Source organism: Salvelinus fontinalis, chromosome 18 (assembly GCF_029448725.1).
Source record: "Salvelinus fontinalis isolate EN_2023a chromosome 18, ASM2944872v1, whole genome shotgun sequence".
In the NCBI taxonomy this organism is placed as follows: domain Eukaryota; kingdom Metazoa; phylum Chordata; class Actinopteri; order Salmoniformes; family Salmonidae; genus Salvelinus; species Salvelinus fontinalis.
Window position 1 is genome coordinate 46,986,863 of NC_074682.1, and position 14,525 is coordinate 47,001,387.

Below are 14,525 nucleotides of genomic sequence, written 5' to 3' on the forward strand. Positions count from 1 at the left end.
TCGTCGGAATGAGAAGGATCGGACCAAAGCGCAGCGTGGTTAGTGTTCATGATTATTTATTTAAACTGAACACTGAGACAAAATAACAAAATGGAACAACACGAAACAGTTCTGTCTGGTGCAGACACAAAACAGAAAACAACTACCCACAAAACACAGGTGGGAAAAAGCTGCCTAAGTATGATTCTCAGAGACAACGATAGACAGGCAAACATAGACAGCTAACCTTCAGCCCAGACAACTCCTGCCAGTCTACACAGCACGATTCAACCCAGAGCGTATAGGACTTCTTATTCTCCATATCCCTGGATTCCTACCTCTAATTGAGAACCACACCCGGCCAAACACAAAGAAATACAAAACATAGAAAATGAACATAGAATGCCCACCCAAATCACACCCTGAGCAAACCAAAATAGAGACATGAAAAGCTCTCTACGGTCAGGGCGTTCCACACATATACTCCCTTCATGGATCCTTTACCATATAGGTCAGTGATCTTGTCTAACTCAAAAGGCAGTTCAGGGCTGCATTCACAAAGTATTTATTTTTAGGACAGCTAATCTAGGATCATGTCCCCGATAAAAAAAATATAAAAAAACGAATCGGCCTATATCGAATCTTCCATTCCTCTCAAAACATTTTGAAAAAGCTGTTGCGCAGCAACTCACTGCCTTCCTGAAGACAGACAATGTATACGAAACGCTTCAGTCTGGTTTTAGACCACATCATAGCATTGAGACTGCACTCGTGAAAGTGGTAAATGACCTTTTAATGGCGTCAGACCAAGGCTCTGCATCTGTCCTCGTGCTCCTAGACCTTAGTGCTGCTTTTGATACCATCGATCACCACATTCTTTTGGAGAGATTTGAAACCCAAATTGGTCTACACGGACAAGATCTGGCCTGGTTTAGATCTTATCTGTCTAAAATATATCAGTTTGTTTCTGTGGATGGTTTATCCTCTGACAAATCAACTGTAAATTTCGGTGTTCCTCAAGGTTCCATTTTAGGACCACTATTGTTTTCACTATATATTTTACCTCTTGGTGATGTCATTCGGAAACATAATGTTAACTTTCACTGCTATGTGGGCAATACACAGCTGTACATTTCGATGAAACATGGTGAAGCCCCAAAATAGCCCTCCCTGGAAGCCTGTGTTTCAGACATAAGGAAGTGGATCGCGTCAATTTTTTATATTTTAAACACGGACAAAACAGGGATGCTAGTTCTAGGCCCCAAGAAACAAAGAGATCTTCTGTTGGTTGTACAGTCATCTCAAATAAAACTGTGAAGGATCTCGGCGTTACTCTGGACCCTGATCTCTCTTTTGACGAACATATCAAGAATACTTCAAGGACAGCTTTTTTCAATTTTCGTAACATTGCAAAAATCTGAAACTTTCTGTCGAAAAATTATGCAGAAAAGTTAATCCATGCTTTTGTCACTTCTAGATTAGACTACTGCAATGCTCTACTTTCCAGCTACCCGGATAAATCACTAAATAAACTTAGTGCTAAGTTAGTGCTAAACACGGCTGCTAGAATCTTGACTCGAACCAAAACATGTGATAATATTTCTCCAGTGCTAGCCTCTCTACACTGGCTTCCTGTTAAGGCTAGGGCTGATTTCAAGGTTTTACTGCTAACCCACAAAGCATTACATGGACTTGCTCCTACCTATCTTTCCGATTTGGTCCTGCCGTACATACCTACACGTACGCTACGGTCACAAGACGCAGGCTTGGAATGGTCTGCCTATCCGTGTGAGAGATGCAGACTCGTGGGAGCTGTGCTTTGGCAAAGTGGGTGGGGTTATATCCTGCCTGTTTGGCCCTGTCCGGGGGTATCGTCGGACGGGGCCACAGTGTCTCCGACCCCTCCTGTCTCAACCTCGACTATTTATGCTGCAATAGTCTGTGTCGGGGGCTAGAGTCAGTCTTATCCGGTGTCCTGCGTGAATTTAAGTATGCTCCCTCCAATTCTCTCTCTCTTTTTCTGTCTTTATCTTTCTTCTTCTCTCTCTCTCTTTCTCTCAGAAGACCTAAGCCCTAGGACCATGCCCCAGGACTACCTGGTCTGATGATTCCTTGCTGTTCCCAGTTTCAACTGTTCTGCCTGCGGCAATGGAACCCTGACCTGTTCACCGGATGTGCTACCTTGTCCCGGACATGGTGTTTTGGACTCTCTCTCTACCGCACCTCCAGTCTCTAACTCTGAGGGATCGGCTATGAAAAGGCAACTGACATTTACTCCTGAGGTGCTGCTCTACAACCACTGTGATTATTATTATCTGACCCTGCTGGTCATCTATGAACGGTTGAACATCTTGGCCATGTACTGTTATAATCTCCACCCGGCACAGCCAGAAGAGGACTGGCCACCCCTCAGAGCTTGGTTCCCTCTCTATGTTTCTTCCTACGTTCTGGCCTTTCTAGGGAGTTTTTCCTAGCCACTGTGCTTCTACATCTGCATTGCTTGCTGTTCGAGGTTTTAGGCTAGGTTTCTGTACAGCACTTTGTGACATCGGCTGATGTATGGAATTACTTCATTAACGATGATCTATCTATGATTTAAGGCTAAACTTATCCTAGATCAGTACACTTAATATGAGATGCTTTATGAATACAGGCCCTGAAAGCATCTTCAGGATCCTTCATTTTACAGGTACCTTATCATCCTCATCATCATCACCAGTCTGACATAACGTTCCCCAATAGCTCTGTCCTGTCTCAGTAAACAGATCATAGCTAAGGCTAGTTCTTAGCTTCATCAGCTCTACTGGACTGATAGAGGGTGGAAGGGGTTTATGGGTAGGGGAGATATATATATATATATATATAATGGTACATTCTGGTCTGGTCTACCTCCAGTGGGCTCAAACATCTCTCCCCAATCCAAAAGACGCAGTGCAGGCTACATGTCCTACATTTCATGAATCCGATATTATTCCACCAAGGAGGCTAAACATGGAACACATTTCAGTGGAGTATTGGGCTATTTAAGGGTCAAATGACAACAATCTGTGGAAATGGAATAAATGACGAGAACGAACACCACACTTTAACATAGTGGAAACACTGCATTAACATCGCAGCTAATTCAACAGAACCATTCTAAAGCTGCTGCTGATCATATATTATTGCCAGACACCCTCTACCAAAACACTGGGGTTCTGTGTTAACTAGGGTCATTGACTCACACTGTGGATGTCGCTGAGACACATAAACAACTTTGGCATGCTGAAAAACAGCAAACTCTGGCAACCGCCTGTATGGGACAACACAATCTAACTTGCGGCATGCATGAAATTGAGGAGAGCCTTTTCAGGCAAGTGAGAAAAAAAGGCATGTCACTTCATTTGTCTCCCTGTGACATCAACTGTTTTCCAGCTACTCCAACTTGACTAATATGACCCAGAACAAGGCAGGAGCAATCAACAGTCACATGATCAAGTTAGTGAAATCAAAACAATAAAAATAGATAGCTATTCAATGATTTAGTTGATTTCAGCACAAAGGCTACCGTTGTCCTGTCCTGACAAGATAAATAAAGCACAAGGGAAAAAGAGCTGACTCATACAATTGGACTAAATCAACATCTTGGTAATGACTCCACAACACACATCTGTCCCTCCCCCCAGCGGAGTAAGACAAAACAATTTCCTCGCTGCTGGTGTCAGAAAACGGGGACATTTATTAAGTCAATGGCATCAAACCGACTCTGCCTCTGAGGACAGTAGAAGGGAAGCTGTGACGGGAGTTGATATATGCCTAGCCTCTAGAAATGTGTTTAAACATCGATCAGCTCAGTCAATGGTGACCCTCAGATTTGAGTAAATGGGTCATCCTTATTATCTATTAATTAGCCAAATGAGCATTGTGACCTAACCCCTGACATTATAGGCCTAACGATTATGTCAAAGTTACATCTCTAGAATTATCCCATTGTAAACTAGGCCTGCATGAGAATTGCCCTTCTACTGTAGGCTAATAGCACCCATAAATCTGTACATTTGATAAAAGTGAATAGTGTAAAGTGTTGGTCCCATATGCCATGAGCTCAGAAAAGGATCCCAAACATTTTCCATACGCACAAAAAGGTTATTTCTCTCAAAATTTGGGCAACAGGTGTGGCATATCAAGAAGCTGATTCAACAGCATGATCAGCATGACACAGGTGCACCTTGTGCTGGGGTCAAGAAAAGGCCACTCTAAAATGTGCAGTGTTGTCACACACCACAATGCCACAGATTTTTGAAGGATCGTTCAATTGGCATGCTGACTGCAGGAATGTCCACCTGAGCTGTTGCCAGAGAATTGAATGTTCATTTCTCTACCATAATGTCATTTTAGAGAATTTGGCAGTACATCCAACCATCCTCACAACCGCAGACCACGTGTATGGCGAGTGGTTTGCTGATGTCAAGGTTGTAAACAGAGTGCCCCATGGTGGCGGTGGGGTTATGGTATGGGCAGGCATAAGCTACGGACAAGGAACACAATTGAATTTTATCTAGGGCAATCTGAATGCATAGAGATACTGTGACGGGATCCTGAGGCCCATTGTCTTGCCATACATCCGCTGCCATCAACTCATATTTCAGCGTGATAACGCACGGCTCCATGTCGCAAGGATCTGTACACAATTCCTCTAAACTGAAAATGGCCCAGTTCTTTCCATGGCCTGTATACTCACCAGACATGTCACCCATTGAGCATGTTTGGAATGCTCTGGATCAATGTGAACAACAGCGTGTTCCAGTTCCCGCCCATATCCAGCAACTTCACACAGCCATTGAAGAGGTGGGACAACATTCCTCATGTCACAATCAACAGCATGATCAACTCTATGCCAAGGAGATGTGTTGTGGTGCATGAGGCAAATACTGGTCACACCAGATATTGACTGGTTTTCTGATCCACACCCCTACCTTTTTTTAAGGTATCTGTGACAAACAGGTGCACTTTATTTGATCACTTTATTTGATCCAAATCTGCAAAAATGTTGAATATGTCTGTCTGGAATATACCACAAAATAATCAAATGGAAATGATGATGTGGTCGATGACAATTTGCTTCTTGAAAGTCCGATATACTGAAAACTTGACTGCTGACATGCAAAACATTTTGGAGTGGACTAATAAAAACGAGCCTTTTTTCGAGTGGAGCTTCCATTGAAGAAGATATCACCCCATGAGAGTAAGCGGTTGGCATTTATTGTCATGAATCTTGCTCTGGAGGCAGCTCTGCAGAGTAGTCACTAGCTGACACAGCCACAAAGTCATAAAATCTGATTTTAAACCTAACCTTAACCATAAACTTAACCACACTGCTAACCCTGATACCTAACCTTAAATTAAGACCAAAAATCACATTTTTGCTTTCATACATTTTCACGACATAGAACATTTCTACTTTGCAGCTGACCTATCTAGCATGAATCGCTCAGTTCTGCACCAGGGCAAGATTCATGACAATAAGCATCAACATGCGCTTGTCCATTGCGGGTTCCCTATTAACCGTTATTCAAATCGAATTAGTAGACTAGGCTGCAGTGGTAGAATGTAGGCCAATAACATGATACAATGCCGTGTAGACCATGGGTGAAATTAGACTATATTGAATGACAAGAATATCAAAAAGTACGGAATAATTTAAATCACTTTTGAAGTGAAAGGAATAGTGTATATTGTGGTGACATTTTCCTAAAACACTACTGAGTGGTAAGATTAATGCGCACTCACCTAGATGCATTATTGTAGAAAAAATCCACGGAATAACCGAAAAAAGATCCCTTAGGTCCAGAGTAGACGATCCGGTTTTCTGTTTCTAAATTAAACGTTGCGCACAGCTGGATAAAAACAACTGCAATTACAACGAACCGGGCGCAATAAACTGGATTACGCAGGATTGAGTTGACTGAAATTGCTGAAAGTCGCCGTCCAGTGCCCATCTCTTTTGTGCGTCGAATCGCAAGACAATAATTAACCTGCTATGAGGTGTGAAACGCCTGCCTGATATTTTGGTAATGCATATTCCAACATATAAATGAATGAATTGTGAATGGAATAGGATCCCGTTTCACTCTGCATCTCCCTCTCATACTAGCAGTGTAAGACTAATAGAGGGAGTTCATGGCAAACTTATTTTGGGGTGGAGCTTGGATATAAAAAACTGGGGAGGTGGGCGCACTCCAAACCAGATTTAGTGTATGTGTGTGTGTGTGTGTGTGTGTGTGTGTGTGTGTGTGTGTGTGTGTGTGTGTGTGTGTGTGTGTGTGTGTGTGTGTGTGCTACTGAGATGTAGGCCTATCAAAAATGGAGAAAAAAAGGCTAGCCTAATTTTGTATTGGTATACATTATATTTTCAGTTTTTGACTTATAGGCCCAGGTTACAGTGATTCAATCTAAACTGAGCTTTCACTGCAATTACTTATTATTTTGTAATGTAACCTATTAAGTATATGGGATCTTATTTTACTCTGGCTAGTTTTTTGAACCTCAAAATACCTAGAGGATATTATTGGTTCCTGTTTTTACAGTCAGAAGTGCTAACACACACACCACCTCGGACCATCCCCTTGTTTCCTCTGCAGTACATGCATTATAAATCATTGTTACAGAGATTACACACAAATAGAAAGATTTGAAAAGTTGTCTACATTGTCAGCAATAAAAATAGATATTTGAGCAGTCAAATGGCTGTATGACCCAACTTTGTTATGTCTTAATCCGTGCTCTCCTGCATCCCCCGTTATACTCACACCAGCATGACAGGCTCATGTCTGTGTTTTATCAGAACAAAGTGATAGGAGGCATGACACAGACACATGGCTGTCTCTTGCCTTGTGAGTAGTGAAAGATGGCATGCCCCCCCACCCACTCCCCCCCCCCCCCCCCCACACACACACAGGAAACCACAGGATTAGGGGCTATTAAAAGAACAACATGCAAGCGTGTGACACCAAGTTTCAACATCTGTTCTGTTAGCTGAAGTCACTGTCTAGGTATTCACAGATCCTGACATGACTTGCCTGGAGATGTTTGGGGGAGAAGAAAAATACAACAGTTACCAACGTGTTTTCTTGTTAACGTTCTGCAGTAAAAGTAAATCTCCTATTTAGATACCTGTAAGTGAGGGGATTATTGCATAGATCAAGATGGAGGCAAGTTTAATTGAAGTTTGTTTACTTTTGTTTGAGTCTAGAGACTAAGACATCTTCATGTACATCACCATTACACAATCATCATCCATTCACCAATACACTACGGGACGGTTTCCTGGGCACAGTACTAGACTAATAAACATGCCCAATAAAGAATCTCCATTGAAAATGTTTTTTATTCCAGGACTAGGCTTAATCTGTGTCCAGGAAACCACCCATACATGTTTACTTAAAGAATTATCCCTATTACTGGAGTAGAGGCATACATTTAAGAGATATTTTAGAGTTGATGGTGGTGTCCTCCTCCACCCAGACTGGTAATAATATCACATCTTGAATCAGGTTAACTGGTGAATTCCTTCTTTTGAGACCTTTGTACAGAAAAATAAAAACACATTTAGTTAGATACCACCCAATATTGTGTTACATGTTTTGGCAAAACTAGTAGTTGTATCAAATGCATTATACATACATCAACAATTTGCTATCTAGAATCTAAAAGGGTTATTCGGATGTCCCCATAGGACAACCTTTTGGAGAACCCTTTTAAGTTCCAGGTGAAACTCTTTTCACAGAGGGTTCTACCTGGAACCCAAACAAGTTCTCCTATGGGACAGCCAAAGAACCCTTTTGGAACCCTTTTTTTTAGTGTACAGAACTTAAAAAGCTCCTAATGGACTAATGACAACAGTCATGGAGGCTGCTTTCCTCTGATTTTGCATACAATACATCAGGTGATGGGCTGTATTAGTTTGCTGAATGATGTACAGATGACCTCGCATGTCTCTACCAAGAAGAGAGGCCATCGGTCCAAGAAGGGCAGGCATTGAATATGAGACTTTCATTTAGCATTACAAATGTTTTCATCAACATTTTGCTTACAGATTTCTCAAGATATTTGTTTGATAGGCTAGACAATAATGTACAGCCTGAGTGTTGAGTGTTGATCTGCTTTTGCATACCATACATCAGGTGATGGGGCTGTATTTGTTTATAGATGTATGTACGGATCTACAAAGTCTATGGCAGGGGTAGGCAACCCTGGTCTTGGAGTGCCACAGGCACTTCATGTTTTTGACTTAACCCACCTGGAAGACCAGGTGTGTTGAATTTAGACAATCACTGAACAGATCAATTAGCTCAGTTGGTCAGGCGTGGTGCCTGGTTGGAAGAAAATCCTGTAGTACCTGCGTCACTCCAGGAACAGGGTTGCCTGCCCCTGGTCTATGGACACACAGGTGTTGAGGTAGAACAGAGGTTTAGATTTATCAAGAACTGATTCTTCACACTTAAACAAAACCTCCATTCCATGAATGCAAACAGAACTCACAGCTGCCCATGTCCCTTAATGTTGATGATGTGGTTGTTACTGACAAGAAGCATGGCTGAGCTCTTTAATCACCACTTCATTATGTCAGGATTTCTATTTGACTCAGCCATGTCTCCTTGCCCATCCAACATTTCCTAATCTCCCTCCCCTTCTAATGCGACTAGCCCCGACACCCCTCCCTCTTTTTCCCCTGCCCCGCTACAAAGTTTCTCCCTGCAGGCAGTCACTGAGTCAGAGGTGCTAAAGGAGCTCCTTAAACTTGACCCCCCAAAAACATCTGGGTCAGATGGTTTAGACCCTTCTTTAAGGTCATCGCCAAGCCTATCTCTGACCTTTTTAACCTGTCTCTCCTCTCTGGGGAGGTTCTCATTGCTTGGAAGGCAGCCACGGTTCGTCCTTTATTTAAAGGGGGATATCAAGCTGATCCTAACTGTTATAGGCCTATTTCTATTTTGCCTTGTTTATCAAAAGTGTTGGAAAAACTTGTCAATAATCAACTGACTGGCTTTCTTGATGGCTATAGTATTCTCTTGGGTTTGCAATCTGGTTTCCACTCAGGTTATGGATGTGTCACTGCAACCTTATAGGTCCTCAATGATGTCACCATTGCCCTTAATTCTAAGCAATGTTGTGCTGCTATTTTTATTGACTTGGCCAAAGATTTTGATACGGTAGACCATTCCATTCTTGTGGACCAGCTATTGGAGTATTGGTGTCTCTGAGAGATCTTTGGCCTGGTTTGCTAACTACCTCAAGAGTTTTATTTATTTTTATTTTACCTTTATTTAACTAGGCAAGTCAGTTAAGAGCAAATTCTTATTTTCAATGACAGCCTAGGAACAGTGGGTTTATGGCTGGATTCCGTTAACGGGATCGATATGACAACAGCCAGTGAAAGTGCAGGGCGCCAAATTCAAAACAACAGAAATCTCATAATTAAAATTCCTCAGACATACAAGTATTTTACACAATTTTAAAGATAAACTTGTTGTTAATCCCACCACAGTGTCTGATTTCAAAAAGGCTTTATGACGAAAGCATAACAAATCATTATCTTAGGTCAGCACCTATTCCCTGAAAATCACAGCCATTTTTCCAGCCAAAGAGAGGAGTCACAAAAAGCAAACAGAGATAAAATTAATCACTAACCTTTGATGATCTTCATCAGATGACACTCATAGGACTTCATGTTACACAATACATGTATGTTTTGTTCGATAAAGTTCATATTTATATCCAAAAATCTTAGTTTACATTGGCGCGTTATGTTCAGTAATGTTTTGCCTCCAAAACATCCGGTGATTTTGCAGAGCCACATCAATTTACAGAAATACTCATAATAAACATTGATAAAAGATACAAGTATTATACATGGAACTTTAGATAAACCTCTCCTTAATGCAACCGCTGTGCCAGATTTCAAAAAAAAATTACGGAAAAAGCACACCATGCTAAAATCTGAGTACAGCGCTCAGAGCCCAAACAAGCCATGAAGATATCCGTCATGTTGTGGAGTCAACATATGTCAGAATAGCATTATAAATATTCACTTACCTTTGATGATCTTCATCAGAATGCACTCCCAGGAATCCCAGTTCCACAATAAATGTTTGATTTCTTCCATGAAGTCCATAATTTATGTCCAAATACCTCCTTTTTGTTCGAGCGTTTAGTACACAATCCAAACTCACGACGCGCGGGCAAATCCATGCGAAAGTTCAGACGAAAAGTCATATTACAGTTCGTAGAAACATGTCAATCGAAATATAGAATCAATCTTTAGGATGTTTTTAACATAAATCTTCAATAATGTTCCAACCGGAGAATTCCTTTGTCTTCAGAAATGCAATGGAACGCAAGCTAACTCTCTCACGTGAACGCGCGTGGTCAGCTCATGGTACTCTGCCAGACCCATGACTCAAAGAGCCCTCATTCCCCCCTCCTTCACAGTAGAAGCATCAAACAAGGTTCTAAAGACTGTTGGCATCTAGTGGAAGCCTTAGGAAGTGCAATATGACCAATATCCCACTGTATATTCGATCGGCTATGAGTTGAAAAACTACAAACCTCAGATTTCCCACTTCCTGGTTGGATTTTTCCTCAGGTTTTTGCCTGCCATATGAGTTCTGTTATAATCACAGACATCATTCAAACAGTTTTAGAAACTTCAGAGTGTTTACTATCCAAATCTACTAATAATATGCATATATTTGCAACTGGGCCTGAGTAGCAGGTAGTGGGCACCTTATTCATCCAAGCTACTCAACTGCCCCAAGCCATAAGAAGTTAACTGCCTTGTGTGTTTTGTCCTATATTTTTATTTAAAAATATAAAAATGGCTTTGTATAAATTGGGCAATAATAATGTTAGAGACTTTCGTAAATGTAGTAAAGTGTTCTTTTAGACTGAATTCTTAAGTTAACATAGCATTTTTCATTTGACAAATTTCACATTTTGAGATTTCAAATATTGTGCTCTGTATTTTTCATTAATTAAAAGCATGTACTTTTTTAGGCTTGAATTAGCTTTGGTTTTAAGGGTTGATGTAAATTACATCCTGATACAGTCATTTTGGTAGATCAGGCACCTAAACTGTTCTTATAAATTGGGTGGTTCAAGCCCTGAATGCTGAATGGCTGAAAGCTGTGATATATCAGACCATATACTACAGGTATGACAAAATATTTGTTTTTACTGCTCTAATTATGTTGATAACCAGTTTATAATGACAATAAGGCACCTCAGGGGTTAGTGGTCTACGTTGCTTCTTGACTAATAAGTCCTTAGCCGTGGTATATTGGCCCTTTACCACACCACCTCATGCCTTATTGCTTATTTCTACAATGGAAAAATATATTATTTTTTTGCAGTGTCCACTATAACCATCACAATGCGATTTCAATAAAATAATACTTTGACAGCATATAACTTCACAACTACTGCCACTGTCCTTTTGAAGGCTGCTGTTGCAGCATCCAATTGAATCCTTTAGTAACCAACATCATTCTAAGTCTCCCAACCAATGTCTTCTGGCTGATAGTGACCGGAGGGGAAGGCTTGGTGCCCTCAGACTTCTTTACTCTCAACCAGTCTACGTCTGAAATACTGTATTCCACCAGTTTGTCAGCCAATGGAAAACCTGTGCAACAGTGAATGGAGCAGATTTTACTTGAACAAAATGTTTCCTGTTTTTCCCTTATGAAAGAGGAACTGCTGCATAGATGTAGCGACATAGATTGCCTCGTTGCTCTTTAACTGAAGGAAATGTGCTTAAACCATAGGGCGGAATTTGCGAGGAAATTGATAAGGCGCCTGTCGCTGTTATCACCATGTACTCTGGCCTCGAATGGCTTCCTGCAGTTTAGACTGACTAATTTATTGATGGTTGTTGTAGGCTACTTAATTAGCAATACGAGACTAAAATGTTACCATTTGGGAAGAGATTGGATTCTGGTAAAGCTGGTGTTGCCTACTCCTGTTGTCTCCTTCAACACAGCATTCCAACTGTGTCAAACCATATTTCAAATCACTTCTGTAATTTATAGGCTGTCATTACCACGTCACAAAAAAAAACTGATGAGCAAAATGTTTTCCACCATTACCTTGGAACAGCTGTCACAGGGGGATTTCTACTGAGGAAGACAACCCAGTCACCTTCCTGGAAAGCAAGTGCAAAACTGCCCCAGTATCTGTGCATAATGGTGCTTTCAAGACAACTGGGAATTCAGAAAAAAGATGCCTACCTCTACTGTATGTACCCTGCTTAGCTTTGGAAAAGCTGTGTTTGTTTCAAATGAGCTATCATGTAAACACATTTAGACCCTGATCAGCTTCCACACTCATTTGCGTAGACTACCTAAATATCATTGAATAGTTGAAAGTAACTAACTTTTCTTACACAAGCTGTATGTTAAAGTAAATTCGCAGTGAAGTTGGGTTTATTATGTAGGCTAGCTACATTGACATCTGACCCTGCTGGTCATCTATGAACATCTTGGCCATGTACTGTTATCTCCACCCGGCACAGCCAGAAGAATACTGGCGAGCCCTCAGAGCCTGGTTCCTCTCTACGTTTCTTCCTAGGTTCCTGCCTTTCTAGGGAGTTTTTCCTAGCCACCGTGCTTCTACATCTGCATTGCTTGCTGTTTGGGCTTTTAGGCTGGGTTTCTCTATAGCACTTTGTGACTCGGCTGATGTAAAAAGGGCTTTATAAATACATTTGATTGATTGACTAATTTGCCCAACAAAAGGGCACCATCCTTTCAATGTGTAGCTAGGTATACAATCATTCATCCAAGGTTGATTGGATCTTTGGAAGTTTAGAAGTAGTCACCATTAGACCTGTAAATAAACATTACCGTTGGATATGAGTTATTCATAAAATACAGTATATACACCGAGAATACCAAACATTAGGAACACCTTCCTAATATTGTGTTGAACCCCCCCCCCTCCCTTTGCCCTCAGAACAGCCTCAATTCGTCTGGGCATGGACTCTACAAAGTGTCGAAAGCATTACATAGGGATGCTGGCCCATGTTGACTCCAACGCATGTACCCGTTGTCAAGTTGGCTGGATGTCCTTTGGATGGTGGACCATTTTTGAGACACACAGGAAACTGTTGAGTGTGAAAAACTCAGCAGCGTTGCAATTCTTGACACAAAACGGTGCACCCCCCTCCCCTCAACAGACATTTACCCTGCCCCCACCCCAATGGACATTTATCATTGCTACAGTTGTAAATATTTAAATATTCTTATTTTTGTTTCATTCGCTTCCCTTTGACCTGCACTGTTGGAGCTCAGAGCGTAAGAATTTCACTTTACCCTGCATTTACATCTGCAACCATGTGCATGTGACTAATAGAATCTAATCATCTCAAATAAAATATGTCTAATCAAATATGAAATTCAACAATTTCAAACCACCCAAAATATAGGATGGAAAATATTTTTTACATTTCTTAGAGGAATTTTCAATGCAATTTCATAGTTCTGATTATGCTGAAATAAGATTGACGTAACAACAGCCTTTTAGCCAGTTTAAGTCAATGTATTTAAGTTGAAGTGTTACCCTAATTTCAATTTTTACAAAGCTGGTTGAAATTAGATTAACCAGTACAGTTTATGAAATTTTTCAAATCAGACAGTGTCACCAGCAAAGCACCTCCACACCTCCAACTCAAATCAACATTTATTGGTCACATACACAAGGTTAGCAGATGTTAATGGGAGTGTAGCGAAATGCTTGTGCTTCTAGTTCCGACAACGCAGTAATATCTAAAATGCAATTAACAAATTCACAACAACTACCTTATACACAGAAACGTAAAGGGATGAATAAGAATATGTACATATAAGTATATGGATGAGCGATGACCGTGCGGCATAGGCAAGATGCAGTAGATGGAATAGAATACAGCATATACATAAAAGATGAGTAATGTAGGATATGTAAACATTATTAAAGTGGCGATATTTAAAGTGACTAGTGATACCTTTATTAAGTCCATTGGAGTGGGTTTGGAGTGGGTCTAGGGTATCAGGTAGGGTGGCGGTGATATGATCCTTTACTAGTCTCTCAAAGCACTTCATGATGACAAAAGTGAGTGCAACGGGGTGATAGTCATTCAGTTCCATGCTTCACAGTGGGAACCACACATGCAGAGATCATCCGTTCACCTACAATGCGTCTCACAAAGACACGGCGGTTGGAACCCAAAATCTCAAATTTGGACTCGGGCCATAGGACAAATTTCCAGTCTAATGTCCATTGCTCGTGTTTTTTGGCCCAAGCAAGTCTCTTATTGGTGTCCTTTAGTAGTGGTTTCTTTGCAGCAATTCGCCCATAAAGACCTGATTCAAGCAGTCGCCTCTGAACAATTGATGAAGCATTTATTTGGGCCGCAATCTGAGGTGCAGTTAACCTCTGCAGCAGAGGTAACTCTGGGTCTTCCTTTCCTGTGGCGGTCCTCATGAGAGCCAGTTTCATCATAGCGCTTGATGGTTTTGCGACTGCACTTGAAG

The 14,525-nt window shown here is 41.1% G+C and overlaps 1 protein-coding gene across 1 annotated transcript in view; it reads right to left on the reverse strand.

The window, feature by feature from the left end:
• The window catches only part of LOC129815646 (integrin alpha-5-like), a 65,634-nt gene extending 59,509 nt beyond the window's left edge, over positions 1-6,125 (reverse strand). Inside the window, exon 1 of the mRNA XM_055869634.1 lies at positions 5,749-6,125. Within this exon, the coding sequence (XP_055725609.1) occupies positions 5,749-5,957 (209 nt within the window). The 5' untranslated portion in view covers positions 5,958-6,125. The remainder of the gene's footprint in view (positions 1-5,748) is intronic.
• Between the last annotated feature and the right edge of the window lie 8,400 nt (positions 6,126-14,525).